Below are 20,674 nucleotides of genomic sequence, written 5' to 3'. Positions count from 1 at the left end.
AAAAAGGAGATGCAAATCCAAACTTCTGTGACCCTAAGGACTACGCTTTCCCTTAATAACAATATAATGCTAATGATAATAAGTTAGAAATTATGGCATGCTTATTATGTGGTACACCCTGTGCTTAGTACTATAAGAAAGCTCATTTAATCCACATAACAACTCAATGAAATTATACTGTTATCCTGTTTTGAACATGAGGAAACAGAAGCTTAGACTCACTAATTTGGCCAAGGTCACAGGGTCTGTAAATGTTAAAGCCACCATCACATGAATCTAGGTTTGCCCAGAGCCTGTATTCTAAACCACCATTTTCCTCTGCCTCTTTTCACTATGGCCTATTCCTGTAACTTGCAACTTTCATTCAACAGCCCCTCCTAGTCTCTGACGATGGGATGGGTATTAAGTTGGATATGAAACATGGGAAGAAAGTTATATATAAGAATGACTGTACTTTCCTATGGAAATGTTATTTACTAGTTGAAGATACTTCAGGAAATCACAATTAAAATTTTCATGGGATCACCAAACAGACTGTGTAGGATACATTATACTTTATGGAAAGATGCTTCTTAGAGTTAAATAACTGAGTTTTAGCTTACGGAAATAGTTACTAAAGAAAATACAAATTTTTTAAAATAGTCTAATATATGCTTCTTAGAAGAAAATTTTATCCCAACAATGGCTTATCTAGTGTATCTTCCACATTTTCAGTTAATGGACTTCTCCCTCCTTAGCCTAGTAAAAGAAGCCCAGGGGAGGATCCCACATGCCGCGGAGCGGCTGGGCCCGTGGGCCACGATTGCTGAGCCTGAGCATCTGGAGCCTGTGCTCCACAGCGGGAGAGGCCGCGATAGTGGGAGGCCCGCGCACCGCGATGAGGAGTGGCCTCCGCTTGCCGCAACTGGAGAAGGCCCTTGCACAGAAACGAAGACCCAAGACAGCCATAAATAAATTAATTAATTAAAAAAAAAAAGTGGGACTCCTGATATTCATCCCACTTTAAAAAAAAAAAAAAAAGAAGCCCAGGGAATGTCTCTTCCAGCAGTGTACTGCTTGATTATACCAGTCAACTAAGAGAAACTTTGCTCCCATGTAGCCTTTATTGAAACAAGATTTTTAAAATGCCCAAACAAAATTTGCCTAAAACGATTACGGAAACAAAGACCAGCAAGGTTGTCACTGATGTCTGTGTTAAAGTGAAGACTGTTCCTTCTCACGATCCCTCACTCGACAACCCAAGGGCCTGGAGGATGATTAGGCTTCTTTTACTTGCTCCCGACTGGAGCCTGAGACTGGCATTCAATAGCCTCTCAGAGCCTCAGAGCCCAGGCCATGCTGCTCTACTGTCCTTTTCCCATTCTGGTCCTGTGATCATCCACCAGTCTCCAGAAATTTCTCTTTTTTGTATTTCTGCAGAATTCTTCTCCTGATAGTCCAAACAACATCCTGGACTCACTCTTCCAACATCCTTCATTTTCAGGGCCTGCTAAATAACACCCCACCCCAGAATCTATACTCAAGGCCAGGGATTCTCCAAGTGCGGTCTGTGTACCAGTTGAGGTCTGCGAGTGATGCCAGTCTAGGAACTGAGCTTGTGCCAGTATGCAAATCAATTACATGACTACGCACAGGTTTGTCTAGCTGACTTCTTTTTAGGGGAGGAAGGGCATGGGATGGGGACAACAAGACTTTCTCAAAGAAGGAAGTAGTACACTGAGTTACACTCAGGCACAAGTTCTTTATTTCCTGGAAGCCCAATACTTTGAATACGCTTGCTTTAGGCCATGTAAGAGCTTTACAATCTAGGATTCTCTCTAAACACAAGATTCTGTCCTTCCACTTACCCCAAGTCCTCGGAGCCAGTGAACCTGCCTTGTCTTCATTCGGAACCCCACACTCTGTCACCGTCGTATTTATTCTCACAGTCCTTCAGCCCCTTCCTGGAGTCTCCTATCCTGCCTCTCTGGCCTGCAACCCACGATGAACCTTTTCAAACTAGACTCTGAGCCAAAAGTCCTCAAAGCCTGAGTCTGGACCAGCAGCATTAGCACTACTTGAGAACTTGTTAAAAATGCAAATTTGAATCAGAAACTCTGGGGTTGGGGCCCAGAAATTCATTGATTCTACCCAGGCTAAAGTTTGAGAACCACTGACCTAAGCAATACCTTAGGCAACTAAGCAACTTTCTCCAACATCACATCTTGTTTTGGTTGTTCCCAACCACTTGTTTCCGCTACTTTAACATCTAGGTGTCCCACCCAGCAATGTCAGAGAAAATCAAATGACTCAATTCACTGGCTTTACTAAATGCTCTTTTTCAAACTCAGCTGGGTGGGCTCTCAATTCTGCCCTTGAAAGTTCCCACACTCCTTTAAGAAGTTGTTGCATGTCTTTTTCATTTTTTCAAATACCCTCAACCCTACCTCCTTCCTTTTCAGCAGATTATAACTCTACCCCTACTTCATGAGAGGCTGAGGTGGTGGGAGAGAGGGAAGAGGATAACCAAGGGTACGTATGTACTTTCTATAATCTTCCTCTCACCCGCTTCTCACTTACTCTGTTCTTCCATCCTTATTGCCTCCAGGAAAGAATCATCTCTCTTCCCAACACTTATCCCACCTCCTGTGCCCATCATAATTCCACCTGCTTATGTGTTATCCAGAACCCTTCTCTTTAAATTTTCTCCTCTCTCTCTCTTTTCTCCGTCTTTCTCTCATCCTATAAATAAGCTTGTCCTCCCCAATCTGGACCAGGGGCTGGATGAGATGACACAGCTCACCTCCCTCAAACTGATTTCTTCTTATGTCGGTACGTCATCTCTCTCGAAAGCAGTGTATCAGTTGTCCCGTGTCATCTCCCATTCTTCTCTATTCCTTCTGTCCTCATCATTCCTCTGAAACTGCTCCCTCTACAGTCATAAATGATACCATTTGTCCTCCCATCATCTCTTATGTCAACTACATCCTCATTCTTAAAACTATCTCCCCAAATGTCTATCTTCATTCTCCTTCGATGCCCCTTATCTCCTCCTGCTGTCCCCTCACAGTAGTCCTCAAGGTTCTGTGCTTGGCCCCCTTGTCTTCTTACTCTTCCCTCTCCTCAGTATTATACTCAATCCTAGGGCTTCAATTATTTCTTATAAGCTGTTTTATATCTCTAAATAATTCAAAACATCTGACCTCTCCCCTGTACTAAGACCTGTGTCTCCAGCTACTTGCTACTTATCTTCATATTGAAGGCCTTGCAGAGGTAGGGGCTTCAATTTCTATCACGTGGAAAACCAAGCCCATCAATTCCTGCCCTGACTCTCCTTCACAGGTGACCACCCCCTTAGTCACCCCGGAGAGAATCCTCCGCTATAGTCAATGCCTCCGACCCTTGGCTCTTATTTTCACTCCGTTTCTGTAGTGTTTCTCATGTCTCCCTTCTGTGCTTCTTCAGGGCCTCATCATCTCCTGTTTGTAAGATTTAAACCCTCGTCAAACTAGTCTTCTGTTTTTCTAAAGGAGATAGCATGTCACTACCCAGCTCAAAACACTATCACTTCTTTACTCGTTTTGAATAGCACCCAAATCCCTTCACAACAGGGTCCCCAAATGCTTTCTCAGCCCCATCTTGGGCAAGGCTGTACTTCCTATTCTCTGGCCACATTTACCAGTCTCTTCATACTCCCTGTGCCTCCGGATGTGTTTCTCTTTGAAAAATCTTAACCACCCTGTAAGTCTCATGTCGAATGTTACCTTCTCTATCTCTGCAGGTGCCCTCATGCCTATACACCCGCTGACCCCACTGCACCCTCCCCGATGCCCAGTACCTAACCGCTCCCTGCTTGCTGCCGTGCCTGCACGCCACGTCTCTCTCCAGCACTTCCAGCTCGGCAACCTAACAGCATCCATTCTCAAGCCTGTCCTGCTTATTCCACATAATAGCTCTGTTTGTTTCCCTCTAATTATTTAGGCTTCCTGAGATTATATAAGACCTGGGTGCTGTACGCCTTTACTCCAGGACCTAGGATAATGCAGATCTCTTTTTACCACCAATGCCCAGGAATTAAACCAGTGATCTGCTTATTTAGCAAGGCATTTTGCTGCATCAACTGGCTAACTTAACTCCCTTTGGTTACCACAGAGCCACAGCTTACAGTTAATGTCACAAAGTGGAAAACAAGAACATTCCCCTTTTCTGGAAACTTATATGAACTGCTGGGCTGATAGGTATAATTTTCACTTAAAAATAAATTAGCTAAAATTACAAATCTCTCTCTCCACCATCAACTAACTCCCATTCCCCCAGCCATTCCAAGCAGCATCTAAATACAGTGGAAAGAGCGCTGGACCAGAAGTCAGAGGACATGGTCACAGCGCCAGGTAAAGGAGGTACTTAACTCATAAGCCTCAGTTTCTTTAAAGAAAATGAGAGAATCAGCTTGGATGACCAAAATTCTCTCCTAGAAATAAAATCCGAGAATTCCACTTACATGGTCAACTTTGTTTTTAGCTCCTTTAAAAGTTTTTTTTTTTTTATTTCAACAAAGTTTCGCTACGCATGACTGGTTTTTTCCTCCCTTTTCTTTCTTCTTTCTTTCTTTCTTTTTTTTTTTTTTAGCAATTTATTTAAGTAAAATATAATAGTTCTTTTTGGCTCTGAAAAATTTCTGGTCCCATATACACACCTAAACTCTCTTCTTCTATAAGAAGATACTAACATTCCAAATATTTTCAAAATGCTCATGTTAAAAAAAAAAAAAAAAAAAAACCCTGAGATAAAACATTTCCATCACCTTAAGACCAAAAGTTAATAATAGTTTACAAAGAACATGGTTGTTGAGGTCAGACCTGGGTTCAAATTACAGCTCCTCTACTTACTGGCCAAGAAACCCTGGGTTTTGTTCCTAAACCTCTATAAGGTTGCAGTTATCTCACCTGTAAAATGAGAATAATACCACATTCTTTGCAAAGTTACGGTAAAGGTAAAAAAAAAAAAAAAAAATAGTAAAATACCTAGCAAAGTTCTTAGATCATAGACGTCATTCAATAAATAAGCTATTTACATTATATCTATCAGGATACCATTAAAACAAAAAGGTTCAGCTCTATATTACTACAGACCTCATTATAGTTTGTCAAGGGCTCAGACCCAAGTATAAGACCCAAGATTTCAACATTGAGTCAGTAAGTAGTCTCATGAAATAAGAGTTGAGTATTAAAGCTTTCTAAAAGTCTTAAGTTGGACCCCAGAGTAACGTTTATTGGAATTATCTAGAGCATCTTTCATACCACAGGAGTGGCAGGGGGCACAGAAGCACTGCTGATACTCTGCAGGTCCTCAGCATGCTCCTAAGACGCCTTCTGGCAGGAATCGAAATTTAGCTTAAGATATACCTCAATACAGACAAACTTAGGGATGGCAATTTGATCCCAGGTGGAAAATCATCTAAGGCCAGTATCTGACAGGTTCCCATGAGGCAATAAGTAAGCCCTAATGAACAGTTTTGTTGCAGATGTCAAGGCAGTACTATAAATATCTAAGAAATTTATGGGTATTAGGTTTAACATTAAGGACTAACCATCCATATGTGTGTAGTAAAATCTCTTTTAACATACCGATTAAAGCTCTTTAAGTCAAACTGTAACAATATATTTCTACAGAAATTTTGCTACTAAATATTTATTCAGATAATATATTCAATTTTCAAACCTTAATACAAATGAAGTGTCCACTCAAGTTTGCTGTTCTATGATTAGACCTAAATACCTAGCGGAAAAAATTAGGTAATCGCTCCATAAAGGAGGAAGAAAAAAAAGAACTAAGAATCAAGTGCTACTACTTTTACATAAAAATCACGCCTACCTAAATTATTTGAATCAGGCAAGTAAAAAACTAAGTTGGACTGTTACTTCAGAAAAATCTAGATTTGGGACTATTTTACTTTTCAACCTGCTCTGTTTTCTTAGACAAATCATGCTAGGCTTCAGTTTCTTCATCAGTATTGTGAGAATAATACTGGCCATACTACCCACCCAATGGGGATCACATAAGGATGAAGAGAGAATGCTTTGTACCTGACACCAGGGGAACAACATGGTACCTCTACAACCCACCCCACCAACCACCTTACCCACCCGACACCCGCCCACTCAAGGCAACCAGCCTGTGATCTTTGTATTGGCGCTCCGTGTAAGATTCTAGTAAGAAAGAGTATTCTGCTAAAAAAATAAGTTTGAAAAAAGCCGTACTATACAATAGCAGCTTCCTCTCATAAACAACTAAAAATTATCAAAGACATTGTGCAGTTACTCTAAAAATTATTAAAAGTACCTCTGGTTTTTCTTGCCAAAAAGTATCCATTAAGTATACATAAAACTACTTTCAAAAATGACTGCTGACTAATCAAATTGATTCAACTAAAGAATACTTGAGACATTTATAATGAAATTAATGAGTAAAATTTATTCTAAAGACATTCCCACATAGACACAAAATAATTGTTATGATTACCGAATGACTGATAAGTGCCAGAACTGCTGCCAGAAACACAATTATAGCTGTATTTAATACAAAGAACTCTTTAAAACAGCTTTGGATATTAGGAAGATTACATTTTAAAAATATAAGTCTCTCTGCACTGTCAGGGAAGCAGGTGACAGCAGTGTTGTAAATACACATCCTTGGTTGAGCAACAGTTTTGGCTTGGCAGTGAAGAAAGAAAGAGAGAGAGAGAGACAGGGGAGAGAAAGAGAGAGAAGGAAGGAAGGAAGGAAAGGAGGGAGGAAGGGAGGAAGGAAGGAGAGAGAGAGACAGAAAGAAGGAAGGAAGGAAGGAAAGAAAGAAAGAAAAGAAAGAAAGAAAGGGGAGGGAAGAAAGAAAGAAAGAAAGAAAGAAAGAAAGAAAGAAAGAAAGAAAGAAAGAAAGAAAGAAAGAAAAAGAAAAGAAGGAAAAGAATAAAAAAGAAAAAGGACTACACAATAGACACACGAAGTTTGTTTTGTTTTACCATTCTTCAGAGTTGAGTGATTGAGTGAAGAGAGACTAAAAAGGGTCTCTGAGATATGGTAACAGATCAGCCTCTGCTCCAGAGAAGTAAAATAATGGACTAGAAATCCATGCTAGTTTTGTCCATACTGCATCACGGATTTTCATGATCCTCTCTAGATTTCTTGGGCAGTGCTATTATCTGCTGAACTTACATTTATTCTTAGCATTTATCTTGGTGCCCCCAGTGTGGACATTCTTTAATGTTTATTTACTCTTTTGGATTCACAGTACAGACTTTGGCATGACAGCAAAAGGGGTGCATGTGAAACAGTGATCCCAAACCAAAGAATGAGTGTGAACCTGCTGGCATGCAATTAAGCTAAACTACCAATAGAATATGAGATAATCTGGCTTCACCAAATCCTTCCTTTCCTCTTATGCTTGCACTTATTTACAGAATATTAAGTGCTGGCAATATCCTGGGCAGATACAAGTCTGCCAGCATCAGTTTCCTTGTTTAGGTGATGCCATGACTTTCTTAGGCAGCTGTCATTCATACAGAGGAATGCCTACCATTAGGAAAAGCCAAACTTATAAAACAGATCAACAGGTGATAATAAAAGGATTTAGAGCGGTCTTCCCTTAAACAGAAATTCCTTTTTAAAATGGTGTTTGACTTATAATTCTTTCTAGAATTCGTCTAATGTACAATGCGAAACAGAACACTAGTTCCTAAAACTGAGTTGTTTAAAAGATTTTGCACATGGAATCCTAGTATCCTTGAATAAAGTTACTCTTCACAAATTCCAAATTTTAGACAAAGAATAAGTTGGCCTTATCTTGCCAGTATCAAGAAGGTACAATTTCATATATGTAGGGCAATAAAAATATTCTAATACAGATAGATTGTAAACAAATGTCCTCAGAATTTCTACTTTTTAGAAAGGCTAACATCTGAATTTCATAGCTTTAACTTCACTAAGAAACAATTCAGACATTCTAAAGTCAATACAGTTATGAGAAAACACAACAAATACTGTAAACAGTTGAAGATCAAAATTCACAAATAAGGGGAGATTAACCAAGATGGCGGAGTAGAAGGACGTGCTCTCACTCCCTCTTGCGAGAGCACCAGAATCACAACTGGCTGCTGGACAATCATTGACAGGAAGACCCTGGACTTCACCAAGGAGGACACCCCACGTCCAAGGACAGAGGAGAAGCCACAGTGAGACGGTAGGAGGGGCTCAATCAGAGTAAAATCAAATCCCATAACTGCTGGGTGGGTGACTCACAGACTGGCGAACACTTATACCACAGAAGTCTACCCACTGGAGTGAAGGTTCTGAGCCCCACCTCAGGCTTCCCAACCTGGGGGTCCGGCAAAGGGAGGAGGAATTCCTAGAGAATCAGACTTTGAAGTCTAGTGGGAATTGATTGCAGGACTGTGACAGGACTGGGGGAAACAGAGACCCCACTCTTGGAGGGCACACACAAAGTAATGTGTGCATCGGGACCCAGGGGAAGGAGCAGTGACCCTGGGGGAGACTGAACCAGACGTACCTGCTGGTGTTGGGGGGTCTCCTGCAGAGGCGAGTGGTGGCTCTGTTTCACCGTGGGGATAAGGACACTGGCAGCAGAGGTCCTGGGAAGTTCTCCTTGGCGTGAGCCCTCCCAGAGTCTGCCATTAACCCCACCAAAGAGCATGGGTAGGCTCCAGTGTTGGGTTGCCTCAGGCAAAACAACCAACAGGGAGGGAACCCAGCCCCACCCATCAACAGTCAAGTGGATTAAGGTTTTACTGGGCTCTGATCGCCACAGCAACAGGGAGGGAACCCAGCCCCACCCATCAACAGTCAAGTGGATTAAGGTTTTACTGAGCTCTGACCGCCACAGCAACAGTCAGCTCTACCCACCACCAGAGCCTCCCATCAAGCCTCTTAGATAGCCTCAACCACCAGAGGGCAGACAACAGAAGCAAGAAAAACTACAATCCTGCAGCCTGTGGACCAAAAACCACAGTTACAGAAAGACAGAGAAGATGAAAAGGCAGAGGGCTATGTACCAGATGAAGGAACAAGAAAAAACCCCAGAAAAACAACTAAATGAAGTGGAGATAGGCAACCTTCCAGAAAAAGAATTCAGAATAATGATAGTGAAGATGATCCAGGACCTCGGAATAAGAATGGAGGCAAAGATTGAGAAGATGCAAGAAATGATTAACAAAGACCTAGAAGAATTAAAGAACAAACAAACAGAGATGACCAATACAATAACTGAAATGAAAACTACACTAGAAGGAATCAATAGCAGAATAACTGAGGCAGAAGAACGGATAAGTGACCTGGAAGACAGAATGGTGGAATTCACTGCTGCGGAACAGACTAAAGAAAAAAGAATAAAAAGAAATGAAGACAGCCTAAGAGACCTCTGGGACAACATTAAACGCAACAACATTCGCATTATAGGGGTCCCAGAAGGAGAAGAGAGAGAGAAAGGACCAGAGAAAATATTTGAAGAGATTATAATCGAAAACTTCCCTAACATGGGAAAGGAAATAGCCACCCAAGTCCAGGAAGCGCAGAGAGTCCCATACAGAATAAACCCAAGGAGAAACACGCCGAGACACATAGTAATCAAAGTGGCAAAAATTAAAGACAAAGAAAAATTATTGAAAGCAGCAAGGGAAAAACGACAAATAACATACAAGGGAACCCCCATAAGGTTAACAGCTGATTTCTCAGCAGAAACTCTGCAAGCCAGAAGGGAGTGGCATGAAATACTTAAAGTGATGAAAGGGAAGAACCTACAACCAAGATTACTCTACCCAGCAAGGATCTCATTTAGATTTGATGGAGAAATCAAAAGCTTTACAGACAAGCAAAAGCTAAGAGAATTCAGCACCACCAAACCAGCTCTACAACAAATGCTAAAGGAACTTCTCTAAGTGGGAAACACAAGAGAAGAAAAGGACCTACAAAAACAAACCCAAAACAATTAAGAAAATGGTCATAGGAACATACATATCGATAATTACCTTAAACGTGAATGGATTAAATGCCCCAACCAAAAGACATAGACTGGCTGAATGGATACAAAAACAAGACCCATATATATGCTGTCTACAAGAGACCCACTTCAGACCTAGGGACACATACAGACTGAAAGTCAGGGGATGGAAAAAGATATTCCATGCAAATGGAAATCAAAAGAAAGCTGGAGTAGCTATACTCATATCAGATAAAATAGACTTTAAAATAAAGAATGTTACAAGAGACAAGGAAGGACACTACATAATGATCCAGGGATCAATCCAAGAAGAAGATATAACAATTATAAATATATATGCACCCAACATAGGAGCACCTCAATACATAAGGCAACTGCTAACAGCTATAAAAGAGGAAATCGACAGTAACACAATAATTGTGGGGGACTTTAACACCTCACTTACACCAATGGACAGATCATCCAAAATGAAAATAAATAAGGAAACAGAAGCTTTAAATGACACAATAGACCAGATAGATTTAATTGATATTTATAGGACATTCCATCCAAAAACGGCAGATTACACGTTCTTCTCAAGTGCACACGGAACATTCTCCAGGATAGATCACATCTTGGGTCACAAATCAAGCCTCAGTAAATTTAAGAAAATTGAAATCATATCAAGCATCTTTTCTGACCACAACGCTATGAGATTAGAAATGAATTACAGGGAAAAAAACGTAAAAAAGACAAACACATGGAGGCTAAACAATACGTTACTAAATAACCAAGAGATCACTGAAGAAATCAAACAGGAAATTAAAAAATACCTAGAGACAAATGACAATGAAAACACGACGACCCAAAACCTATGGGATGCAGCAAAAGCGGTTCTAAGAGGGAAGTTTATAGCTATACAAGCCTACCTAAAGAAACAAGAAAAATCTCAAGTAAACAATCTAACTTTACACTTAAAGAAACTAGAGAAAGAAGAACAAACAAAACCCAAAGTTAGCAGAAGGAAAGAAATCATAAAGATCAGAGCAGAAATAAATGAAATAGAAACAAAGAAAACAATAGCAAAGATCAATAAAACTAAAAGTTGGTTCTTTGAGAAGATAAACAAAATTGATAAGCCATTAGCCAGACTCATCAAGAAAAAGAGGGAGAGGACTCAAATCAATAAAATCAGAAATGAAAAAGGAGAAGTTACAACAGACACCGCAGAAATACAAAACATCCTAAGAGACTACTACAAGCAACTTTATGCCAATAAAATGGACAACCTGGAAGAAATGGACAAATTCTTAGAAAGGTATAACCTTCCAAGACTGAACCAGGAAGAAACAGAAAATATCAACAGACCAATCACAAGTAATGAAATTGAAACTGTGATTAAAAATCTTCCAACAAACAAAAGTCCAGGACCAGATGGCTTCACAGGTGAATTCTATCAAACATTTAGAGAAGAGCTAACACCCATCCTTCTCAAACTCTTCCAAAAAATTGCAGAGGAAGGAACTCTCCCAAACTCATTCTATGAGGCCACCATCACCCTGATACCAAAACCAGACAAAGACACTACAAAAAAAGAAAATTACAGACCAATATCACTGATGAATATAGATGCAAAAATCCTCAACAAAATACTAGCAAACAGAATCCAACAACACATTAAAAGGATCATACACCACGATCAAGTGGGATTTATCCCAGGGATGCAAGGATTCTTCAATATACGCAAATCAATCAATGTGATACACCATATTAACAAATTGAAGAATAAAAACCATATGATCATCTCAATAGATGCAGAAAAAGCTTTTGACAAAATTCAACACCCATTTATGATAAAAACTCTCCAGAAAGTGGGCATAGAGGGAAACTACCTCAACATAATAAAGGCCATATATGACAAACCCACAGCAAACATCATTCTCAATGGTGAAAAACTGAAAGCATTTCCTCTAAGATCAGGAACGAGACAAGGATGTCCACTCTCACCACTATTATTCAACATAGTTCTGGAAGTCCTAGCCACGGCAATCAGAGAAGAAAAAGAAATAAAAGGAATACAAATTGGAAAAGAAGAAGTAAAACTGTCACTGTTTGCGGATGACATGATACTATACATAGAGAATCCTAAAACTGCCACCAGAAAACTGCTAGAGCTAATTAATGAATATGGTAAAGTTGCAGGTTACAAAATTAATGCACAGAAATCTCTTGCATTCCTATACACTAATGATGAAAAATCTGAAAGAGAAATTATGGAAACACTCCCATTTACCATTGCAACAAAAAGAATAAAATACCTAGGAATAAACCTACCTAGGGAGACAAAAGACCTGTATGCAGAAAACTATAAGACACTGATGAAAGAAATTAAAGATGATACCAACAGATGGAGAGATATACCATGTTCTTGGATTGGAAGAATCAACATTGTGAAAATGAGTATACTACCCAAAGCAATCTACAGATTCAATGCAATCCCTATCCAATTACCAAGGGCATTTTTTACGGAGCTAGAACAAATCATCTTAAAATTTGTATGGAGACACAAAAGACCCCGAATAGCCAAAGCAGTCTTGAGGCAAAAAAATGGAGCTGGAGGAATCAGACTCCCTGACTTCAGACTATACTACAAAGCTACAGTAATCAAGACAATATGGTACTGGCACAAAAACAGAAACATAGATCAATGGAACAAGATAGAAAGCCCAGAGATTAACCCACGCACCTATGGTCAACTAATCTATGACAAAGGAGGCAAAGATATACAATGGAGAAAAGACAGTCTCTTCAATAAGTGGTGGTGGGAAAACTGGACAGCCACATGTAAAAGAATGAAATTAGAATACTCCCTAACACCATACACAAAAATAAACTCAAAATGGATTAGAGACCTAAATATAAGACTGGACACTATAAAACTCTTAGAGGAAAACATAGGAAGAACACTCTTTGACATAAATCACAGCAAGATCTTTTTCGATCCACCTCCTAGAGTAATGGAAATAAAAACAAAAATAAACAAGTGGGACCTAATGAAACTTCAAAGCTTTTGCACAGCAAAGGAAACCATAAACAAGACCAAAAGACAACCCTCAGAATGGGAGAAAATATTTGCAAATGAATCAACGGACAAAGGATTAATCTCCAAAACATATAAACAGCTCATTCAGCTCAATATCAAAGAAACAAACACCCCAATCCAAAAATGGGCAGAAGACCTAAATAGACATTTCTCCAAAGAAGACATACAGACGGCCACGAAGCACATGAAAAGATGCTCAACATCACTAATTATTAGAGAAATGCAAATCAAAACTACAATGAGGTATCACCTCACTCCTGTTAGAATGGGCATCATCAGAAAATCTACAAACAACAAATGCTGGAGAGGGTGTGGAGAAAAGGGAACCCTCTTGCACTGTTGGTGGGAATGTAAATTGATACAGCCACTATGGAGAACAATATGGAGGTTCCTTAAAAAACTAAAAATAGAATTACCATATGACCCAGCAATCCCACTACTGGGCATATACCCAGAGAAAACCGTAATTCAAAAAGACACGTGCACCCGAATGTTCATTGCAGCACTATTTACAATAGCCAGGTCATGGAAGCAACCTAAATGCCCATCAACAGACGAATGGATAAAGAAGTTGTGGTACATATATACGATGGAATATTATTCAGCCATAAAAAGGAACGAAATTGAGTCATTTGTTGAGAAGTGGATGGATCTAGAGACTGTCATACAAAGTGAAGTAAGTCAGAAAGAGAAAAACAAATATCGTATGTTAATGCATGTATGTGGAACGTAGAAAAATGGTACAGATGAGCCAGTTTGCAGGGCAGAAGTTGAGACACAGATGTAGAGAATGGACATATGGACACCAAGGGGGGAAAACTGCGATGAGGTGGGGATGGTGATGTGCTGAATTGGGCGATTGGGATTGACATGTATACACTGATGTGTATAAAACTGATGCCTAATAAGAACCTGCAGTATAAAAAAACAAACAAAACAACTAATACTAAACTTTCATTGGGTTATTTGTATGGAAATATGTTAATATAAATGTTTCAGACATTACATGAAATTTCTAAAAATCTTATATTTGTATTTGTATGGAAATATGTATGGAAATATGTTAATATAAATGTTTCAGACAGTACATGAAATTTCTAAAAATCTTATATTTGTATTTGTATGGAAATATGTATGGAAATATGTTAATATAAATGTTTCAGACATTACATGAAATTTCTAAAAATCTTATATTTGTATTTGTATGGAAATATGTATGGAAATATGTTAATATAAATGTTTCAGACATTACATGAAATTTCTAAAAATCTTATATTTGTATTTGTATGGAAATATGTTAATATAAATGTTTCAGACATTACAGGAAACGTCTAAAAATCTTATATGTTCTGGTATAATGTTATAAGTAATAATCCTAGTTATTACTTTAAAATGTATATCTCAGAAATAACTAATTTTCTTGTCAACTGCATTATTATGAACTTTCATCAAATCTTTAACCATGGTCATTTTTAAGTCTTTTGTCATTTACAGACAGTTCTGGGTGTACTCTGATGATTTTGCAAATATGTTCCTATAAAAGAGTTTCATCTTCAAGAAATTCATGGAAAAGACTCTGACAAGTACAGGTTTCTGGTAACTGACTGTACTGCTGAACTGAATGAATAAGCATTTTCAGAACTCTAATGAAAAACTGATGAACTCATAAAAGTGCTAACAAAAGATCAAGATGAAAAAAAAGAAATTAATTACATGGGACTGAGTGAACTGATGAGGATGAGTATAATTTTTGTGACTTTCTGTCTGAATTAAAAAAAAAAAAAATCCCACAAGGACTCAGAGGAAAAGAATATACAAATCAATTTTCACTGCAAAGTAAAGGAGCTGTTACAGTGGAGGATTACTGGACTGAATGTCAATGTTATGACATAGTATAACTGTGTTTCATGTTTGGTAATTGCAATCATTGTTGCTTTTGTTGTGGTCATCCATGTACAATGCTTGGTGTCAGTCTATCTATCTCTTGTAAAAATAAAATACAGTGTGTGTGTGTGGAAAAAAAAAAAAAAATTCACAAATAAAACTTTAAAAAATATTTCCTATGAGAACCAACATTTAACCATTTCTTCCCTCAAAAGAACAATCCAGTCAGAGGCTGGGACTCTCGAGCAGGTGGGCCAGAGGTGGCCCGTGGACCACTGCCATCAGCGTAAGCCCCCTCCCGCGTGCTCTGCAACAGGTGCGGTACAGCCAAGCGCATCCCCCTCACAAGATCCCTCCTCCCAGCGCACCAGAATCGCAGGAGCCAAGAGCACAGCAATCACACTTTTCCATGCTTACCAGCCCCCTGGGCAGTGAAGCTGGAGAACTGAGAATGGTGCAATAAAGCCTGGGTTTTAGTTTCACCTCTACCAGTGCTCTTTCTGTGTAAGAAATTTAGCATTTCTGCACCTGCTTGAACACTTGGAAAAAGGAGATTGCTCAATAGCTCTAATTATTTGCAGCAGAAGGTGATCCTGGCTCCAATTCCCCAGTGTTCTAGGGATTAGGTGACAGGCATTCTTGGCAAACTTGGAATCAAAAGATTCGCATGTAAAACTCTGTTGTATCAGTTTCTTAATGCATGTGCCCTCAATGAGGCAATTCCACCCAATGACGGGTTTAAAAATCGGAGGTTTTTCATAAGAAATACTGATTAACCAGAAAATGGTAGTCATCTCTATACACAGTAGTATACAGCAATGATCCTGTCTATACATGCAGGATACAATATCCTTGGGCTTCAACCAGCAGGCCTCTGGGCCTCTATCCCTATGGCCCAGAGCTCAATTTTCATGCTCCTGGAGTCTGTCAACATTCCCCTATGTGAATGTATAAGTTATTCATTCATTCAAGCCTCTACTAAATATTAACGCCATCTATAGACTGACAACTCCCAAGCACGCATCTCAAGCTCAGACTCTCCTCGAAGCTCCTGCCTCGTTTTACCAACAATCTACTCTATTCCTGCTTGCTGATATTACCCATGCCCCAGAATTAACTTTGGATAGGCCCCACTCTAAATCTTCTCCCCTCCAAAGCTTTCCCATCTTTGTAATTCACATGACTAGTCACACCATTGCTTAAGTAAAACCCTGAATGGTTCTCTCCCTGTCCTCATAATCCTAAATCTCCCCACCACCTCTTAAGCAATCAGGAGGCAAATACTGTTGATCCTACTTCTACAGTGTACCTCAACTCTATCCACTTTTCTATCTTCAGCAGCACCATTCTTGTTCAAGCCGCCATCACCTCATGCCTAGAAGAGTCTCTTAACTGTCCTCTTCTCATCTGCTTTTGCTGCCCCAAGGTCCATCTTCCACGTAAGATACAGTCTTTTCAAACATAACGTAGATCACATCACTCCCTTAACTTAAAACCCTTGAATGGCTCTCAACTGCATTGTGACTAAAACCCAATTCCTTACCTTGTCCTCTAAGGTCCTACAGAGTTTGGTCCCTGCCTGCCTTCCTCCTTGCCTCTCCAATCTTACCTTGGGCCACCCACCCTCCTCCTCACTGACCCCATCCAGCCAGGCTGACCTTCTTACGGCTACTCAAATGTTCTATGATGACTCTTCCACCCCTAGGATCTTTACCCAGGTTATCACCTCTACACTAGCATTCCTTATCAGATGGTTCCTTCCCGTCCTTCGGTCTCAGTGAGACGGCACCCTCTAAGAAAGGCCTTCCCTGACCACTCAGCTAAAGTGGGGCTTCCATTTTAATTTCTTCACAATACCCTGTTCGTTTCTTTCTTAACAGCTTTTTTAACGATTTGTAACTATATATTTACTTGTTTATCTAGCATCTTGAACAAATTAACTTCTTCACTGAACGAATTAATGAGGAGAAACACCTTAGGCAAGGTTAATTACAAACATTTCCCACTGGCTAATATAAGACGCAATAAAAAAGATCTTACCTTTTCAATTTTTTTCCTTTTAACAGGGGGGTCAAACCTATCGTTGACTCCAAAATACTGAGTAAGCTCCTTCCACTGGGTTTCACTTGAGGACTGTTCACTGTAAGAAGAGAGACAATAACTTATGTTTTACACAAAATGTACTCATTTTTACATTTACTGTTTTTAATTGGTTACTACAATTATATTACATCTACTAGTTCTTACATTTCACAGGTAAGTAGTTCAACTATTTGTACAAGTTCTACAATACTATCTAGGACAGACAGATATTTTAAATTCCACCTACCTTTGAGATTCTTCTTCATTCTTCAATTTACCTGAAAAAGAATTCACAGTGTCAATACCTAAGTATTCGGTTATTTCAAAACTATGGTTATTAAAAATTGTTGCGCTCAATTGGTCACAATTTAATATTAGCACTATTGACAATTAACCTAAATTAAAACACCTTTTCTGGAGCGTTTTCTTTTTTTCTTTCTGGATCTTGAAGTTGAGGTTTTCTGTTCAGAATGTTTTGTATGCAGTTCTTGAAATTTCTACATAAAAGTAAAAAAAAAAAGAAAGAGAAGCAAATATGCTTTGAAGCAAAGCATACATCTGAAAAATAACATGTTAAGTAATAAAAAACTATAACATTTATAAAAATACAAATTTAATGAAACTAGTTCAGTTCTTCTTGAGATACTCTATTGTCTGAGACTTTCACAACCTGAGTTTTTAATCTTCATTTATTTCCAAATAAGTCAATCTGATAATCTGAGGGTAAAAGTCAATGGCTCATAGACAACAAAGAGATTAAGACTGAAACTCCTCGTGTATTATGTTAGGCCAAGTAGCTAATCCTACTAAATGTTTTTTTTCCCTTCCTCTTTTTATGAAAAACAAAACAAAAATGAATATAAGTATCTGAGTGGCCAGTGAGTTGGCCACAGACCCACAGAGTAATAAAATTATTCTGAGTCAATCTTCCCTACCTACTTACCTCCCAAGAACATATACATTCTGACCACGGCAGAGACACACACAGGACCATGCACAAACACACAGGTACAGGCTTTAATAAGAACACGTCAGAGAAAACCTACATTCCACATATTTAAGGGAATTCCAGAGGGACACTCTTCATATGCATTTACATTCGCCTCTGCTTCAGTTTTTGGTCCATCTGTAGGGATATCCAAGATCTCTGTGTTTGTAATGGTCCCATCTTCTCTACCTTCCTGTAAGTTAAGGTCAGAGCTCTCTACTGTGGCTTCATCATCAGAATTCGACTCAACATCACTTTCATTTAGGCCAGGAGGCAGCAGCCCGCTCCACATCTTTTCTGCTAAAGGGAAAAGAATGAATTAAGACATATAAAGTAGACATGGAAAGAATTTTAAAACCATTAAAAGATACCCCAGGAACCTAATAATTATACCAATGGTTTGGGAACAGTCTATCTAAACTTTTTTTTTAATTGGTATAAAGTGGGATGTACCCTCCATATTAAAATAATTTAAATATTTTGCTTGCATAAATTTTTAAAAAGTGTATTTTCAGCAAGTTTGTTACAAGACACACCTACAGATGAATGACTTAACGACAATAGAACCTCGATTCTCTAATATGTGGATAATCTTGTCCAAAGAAAAGAGGAAATTCAGTAAAAGCATTCACTGCTCAAGAATGTTAAGAGTCTAACAATATACACTGCAGGTAATTTAAGAATTATAATACTATATTTCAAGCTGTAACAGTTAGAGAAGAAAATAAAATTGGATGTTTCGCCTGTATTTGAACGTACAAAACTTCAGGGGACTTATTACCTACAGAGTAGGAAAAGTATTACTCAAAGGAAAATTTTTAAGCTGTGCAGGTAGTTTGAGAAGAGTATGGTGGTAAAAAGGATGTCCTATTTTTACATTTTATACTGCTTGCTAAAGTAATACTAAATGGAGTATAATCCTAACAATTTAACAAAAACATACAGCTTTTTAAAATAACACTGTATTTGGGAAACAAGTTAAAGTTCAGGGTAATCCTTATCATTAGTTATACAGCCCATTGGTAGAGAGAACCATTAACTACTGTTAAGTCTAATAAAAATGATTTTTAAAAATTGAGGTTGTAATCATTTGCTAAAATAATTGAGTACATTTTCACTATTAATCTCCGTGACACAGTCTATTTTAGCATACGTAATGAGCCAAAACCAGTTCATTCAAAAGATGCCTAGAATAGAGAAGTTGGCTGTACTGCTCAAGATTTACTATTAACTTAAAGGAATAAAATAGAAGGATGGAAATCTTTTTTGCTAACCTTTCTGCCCCCTATTGCGTTAACCTAGTAAGAAAACCACCAGCATTGTCTCTGAGACAAAGTATGATGGGATTTTGCATTACTCTGAATAATGGATGCCTGATAACTTTTAAGGACCTCCTCCCAAGTCCAAAGAATCAGCTCTCACTTTTCACAGTTTGGGTCCAGCCTCATAGTTGCTGGCCCTCTGAAACACCCTCACCAAAACATTCTCTTGGCTTTTTAAGAGGAAGGGTTCTAACATCTAATTACTCCAACTGTAATCCTGACCACCATATATTAGTGGTATGAGGAAATCATTTTTAACACCTCTGACCCTCAGTTTTTCCATCTGTTTTACAGGAGTAACTACATTGCACACAGGGTTATTCTGAGGATGAAACGAGATAAGCTACTGAAACACTCAACACAGTGTTTAGGAGGTTCTGGGGACTTGATCAATGCTAAGTTCTTTTTGCCATTATCATTATTACTTCTGTGGCCGTGTACTGCATTTTTATCATTTCTATCATGGGTGGCAGCATCCATAAGGTAGCTATGAAGTTTCTAATGTTTTAGGCGCATTCACTTAGCAATTGATGCAAGTCATTTACTTCCTTGATTTCCACAGTCTGACTGAAGTTTCAATTAAAAATGTTGATGTCTTTTTCTGAACGGAGCAATAAAACCAGAAGCAAATTACCAGGAAGATAATGGAACCTAAGCTTCAAGGCTCTTCTTTTTCACAGGTCCTTCCAAAGCACTATACCTGATTTTCTATATTTTTAATCTGTATTCCTTTTTTGAAAGAGGAGACCTCAAATTACATAAGCTCCAAGCCCTATAAAACCTGGATCCATCCCTAAATCTGGCCTGAGGATTTTAAAAGTTGGAATGGAGGTTATGTTGAGATATTCTGCTAGCACAAAGGACATAGTGTAAAACATGCCAATATTGAAAAACAGGTGTTGTGCTATTAATAGAAATATTTCTACTGTTCTGAGAAGCAGGGGGAGGGGAGTGATAATCAGCTCCATCATGACTTTGCCACTGGCATATAATATACCTTCAGGCTCGCTATCCCATTTCAGGACTTAGGACAGTAACAAGTTTCAGAGTTAGCTTTCTTAGCACCAACTGGGGCTCTACGTTTGAAGCCACTGTTTCTCTTCCCTGTCCACAGCATCTTCTGCATGCCCACTGTGTGCCAGGCACTCTTCAAGACGTAGGAACAGCAGTATACCAAACGGGCAAAGATGCCTAACCTCATGGAACCAACATTCTATACAAATGGCAAGCTTCTGTCCATCAGCAGCCAAGTACCACTCAGCCCAGACTTCAGCTGTGACTGCTCAGATGGGCACAGTTCCTCCACTGGGCCACTGCTTCAGTATCTCC

At 38.9% G+C, this 20,674-nt stretch overlaps 1 protein-coding gene across 2 annotated transcripts in view; it reads right to left on the bottom strand.

Moving 5' to 3' along the window:
• FAM204A (family with sequence similarity 204 member A) overlaps nt 1-20,674 on the bottom strand; it is a 41,236-nt gene that overhangs the window by 14,316 nt on the left and 6,246 nt on the right. The window contains exons 2-5 of one of the 2 annotated variants that reach the window (XM_007173171.1): nt 18,082-18,320; nt 17,445-17,532; nt 17,283-17,313; nt 16,994-17,093 (exon numbers count right to left, since the gene is read on the bottom strand). In XM_007173171.1, coding sequence (XP_007173233.1) covers nt 16,994-17,093; nt 17,283-17,313; nt 17,445-17,532; nt 18,082-18,315 — 453 coding nt within the window. In that variant the 5' untranslated portion in view covers nt 18,316-18,320. Of the gene's footprint in view, nt 1-16,993; nt 17,094-17,282; nt 17,314-17,444; nt 17,533-18,081; nt 18,324-20,674 lie in introns of both variants that reach the window. The other variant, XM_028164277.2, reaches the window with a different exon arrangement.

This window comes from Balaenoptera acutorostrata, chromosome 16 (assembly GCF_949987535.1).
Source record: "Balaenoptera acutorostrata chromosome 16, mBalAcu1.1, whole genome shotgun sequence".
NCBI lineage: Eukaryota > Metazoa > Chordata > Mammalia > Artiodactyla > Balaenopteridae > Balaenoptera > Balaenoptera acutorostrata.
The sequence above is the reverse complement of the archived record's forward strand: the minus strand, read 5'-3'. Positions and strand labels throughout refer to the sequence as shown.